General features: G+C 43.5%; 1 protein-coding gene across 1 annotated transcript; it reads left to right on the top strand.

Moving 5' to 3' along the window:
- The first annotated feature begins 6 nt into the window (after positions 1–6).
- JUN (Jun proto-oncogene, AP-1 transcription factor subunit) lies at positions 7–1,442 on the top strand. Its single transcript, XM_014520865.1, has one exon. It carries the CDS (start codon positions 59–61, stop codon positions 905–907), a length of 849 nt encoding a protein of 282 aa, XP_014376351.1. The 5' UTR covers positions 7–58; the 3' UTR covers positions 908–1,442.
- Positions 1,443–3,186: the final 1,744 nt, after the last annotated feature.

Genomic DNA, 3,186 nt, shown 5'->3' with positions numbered 1-3,186 from the left:
CGCCCCGCCCGAGAGCGGGGGCTACGGATACAACAACCCCAAGGCGCTGAAGCAGAGCATGACCCTGAACCTAGCCGACCCCGCCAGCGCCCTGAAGCCGCACCTGAGGAACAAGAGCGCCGACCTGCTCACCTCGCCCGACGTGGGGCTGCTCAAGCTGGCCTCGCCCGAGCTGGAGCGCCTCATCATCCAGTCCAGCAACGGGCTCATCACCACCACGCCGACCCCCACCCAGTTCCTCTGCCCCAAAAACGTGACGGACGAGCAGGAGGGCTTTGCCGAGGGCTTCGTGCGGGCGCTGGCCGAGCTGCACAACCAGAACACGGTGCCCAGCGTCACCTCGGCCGCCCAACCTGGCGGCGGCGGCATGGCACCTGTCTCCTCCATGGCTGGCAACAGCGGGTTCAACGCCAGTTTGCACAGCGAGCCGCCGGTGTACGCCAACCTCAGCAACTTCAACCCCAACGCCCTCACCTCGGCCCCCGGCTACACGCCGGGCAGCATGGGCTACCCGCCGCCGCCCCCGCCGCCGCAGCATCACATGAACCCCCAGATGCCGGTGCAGCATCCCAGGCTCCAGGCGTTGAAAGAAGAGCCTCAGACTGTCCCTGAAATGCCGGGGGAGACTCCTCCGCTGTCCCCCATTGACATGGAGTCTCAGGAGAGGATCAAGGCTGAAAGGAAGCGCATGAGAAATCGAATTGCCGCCTCCAAGTGCCGGAAAAGGAAGCTGGAAAGGATTGCCAGATTGGAAGAAAAAGTGAAAACTTTGAAAGCCCAGAACTCAGAACTGGCATCCACTGCCAACATGCTCAGAGAACAGGTTGCACAGCTTAAGCAGAAGGTCATGAACCATGTCAACAGTGGGTGCCAGCTCATGCTCACACAACAGTTGCAAACGTTTTGAAGAGATTGACTCGAGTCAGAACTAATGAGGTTGTGGTAGAGCAAACAAACCCCCCAGAAGTGGCAGACACGTAAAGCTAATGGTAAAAGCTGAAAGGCATTGAGTCCTGCCTGCGCCCCGCCAAGCGCATGTGTGGAAAGACTGGCAAGCCTTCAGTCCGAGCGAGTGGGTGAAGCAGCCAGCAGCACTGCTCTGAGAAGTGCTGTGCCTGCTCCGAGGAGACTTCAGATCTCTTGTTTTAACACTGACCAAGACCTGCATGGACCTAACATTCGACGATCATTCAGTATTAAAGGTTAAACTGCAATAGAGACTGTAGTTTGCTTTCTGTAGTACTCTCTTTAAAGGAAGAAAAAAAAAAAAAAAAGGGGGGGGGGGGTTTGGGGGGGGCCAAAAAAAAAAAAAAAAAAAAAAAAAATGAACTATACTGCCTGCCTTCACTTAAATTTGTGTATGTACATATCTTTTTTTTTATTATTATTATTTTATGAAAGCTGATTAATGTCAATAAACTACTTCATGACTTTGTAAGTTATTTTTATGTTGTTTATTTGGGGTCTGCCCGGTACTGTTTTGTTAATAAGACAGAGTTTCTTCCCCAAGCACCCTGAGTTTGCAGTTTGTAATAAAAGTATAATTTTCTTTTATGCTTTTTGCTTCTGGAAAAGAATCCCAGAAAAGTTCTGTTTATCCTTTAAGAACTTGTTTTTAAAAATGCATTTCCCCTCCTTTCTCCCCCTCCCCAGTACCTAGATCAGGACAGTATCCTGTATCCCAAACTCTAAGTGGGTAAGACTGATGTTAAACTTACTCTATAACAACAGACATCTGAGGAATGTGTCAAAGTGGGGATACAAAACCAATGCTGTAATGTAAACAGATGTGGTTTTTGCATCTTTATTTATTGCCTTTATGTGGTCTGGATTGGCTACCATAATCCAGTAGCAGTTTGGACAGTACATTTAAAAAATTAAGCAGGTTGGAGGAATCTGCTGTTGTATCAAACTGTCCTGTGCTGAAATAGTGTGGACTGTAACTGGCTATTTAATGTTAGATGCTTCTTAGTAAACTAGTGTCCTCAACAACATATTTAAAATAGGAGATTTAAAAAAAATGTATCCTTCACATGGAACTCATCACCTCATTATTTTTTTTTTTTTGGTCTAACTATTCCTAGATAAAAGGTGATCTCTGTTCATAAGTATTTATGACAATGCTGTTGTCACAATAAAATCATTCTATAACCCTTTCCCTATCTCTACTTCCTTTCCCTTTCAGATGTTTTTGATTGTATACTTATTTATCCATATGAAAAGTGGGTAAAGCTAACAGTGAGGAAACCTTTTATTTCTACACTGAAAATCAGGGTGTAAATAAAAAGCAAGGCATCTAGGGAGGATTCTTCTTTTTCAAAAAAGACATTATTATGACAACAGCTTACCTGTCATTGTCAGTGTGCATGTACAATAATTTATAGACTAAGAACATAAGCAACAACTGAGAAACAAGGTACTTAATAGTTCTGAAGAAAAAAACCACGCATGCTTGTGGAAAATAGTAATATTTATCATTCACTATTTCAACATACTGATTCTGTGTCCAATTAATTTTAGCAATACAATCTGTTTTATATAAATGTATTTGGGGGGCAGGGGGGTTGGAGCCATATAGCTAAGAGGTAACAGATGCTGTGGGGAGAGGCAGAATAAAAAAATCATTAATATATTACTTTATAATTCTGTTTAGTCAGTCTTAAAAGTCTCCTCTTTTTAAAGTTATAATACTTGTAAGAAAACACAGTACTTCACAAAATGTCAGTTAAAATCATTCATAATAAACACACATGTTAACTGGTAACAAAACTTGGATACCCAGAAACTTTTTGTAACTGCTTTCTCTCAGGATAGTAGTTCCTTTATAGTAGTATACAGTAGTAGTTAGTCCCCTTTGATGAGTGATCCTTTTGGCCCATGATATAAATTGTGGGATATGAATCATTTCATAGAGTAGATTGTTTTAACGTTTGAGTTATAGTAACATTTCTTCCCTAATAATATATGTGCTGGAGTTGGGATTACTATGTTTAGGTTTTATTTGCTGTTGTCAAATGCATAAAATTGTAACAACACTTACCAAACAAAGGGTTACTGGGAGGATACTGTAATTTGCCAAGAGTACATTTTGCTGATGTCAGCAACCCGGAAGGTAAGTTGATTTTGACCATATGTAGGAATAGTCAGCAGAGGGATAACACACAGCACTGCTGGGGTGTGGCTTTG

Source organism: Alligator sinensis, unplaced genomic scaffold (assembly GCF_000455745.1).
Source record: "Alligator sinensis unplaced genomic scaffold, ASM45574v1 scaffold941_1, whole genome shotgun sequence".
Lineage (NCBI taxonomy): Eukaryota > Metazoa > Chordata > Crocodylia > Alligatoridae > Alligator > Alligator sinensis.
The sequence above is the reverse complement of the archived record's forward strand: the minus strand, read 5'-3'. Positions and strand labels throughout refer to the sequence as shown.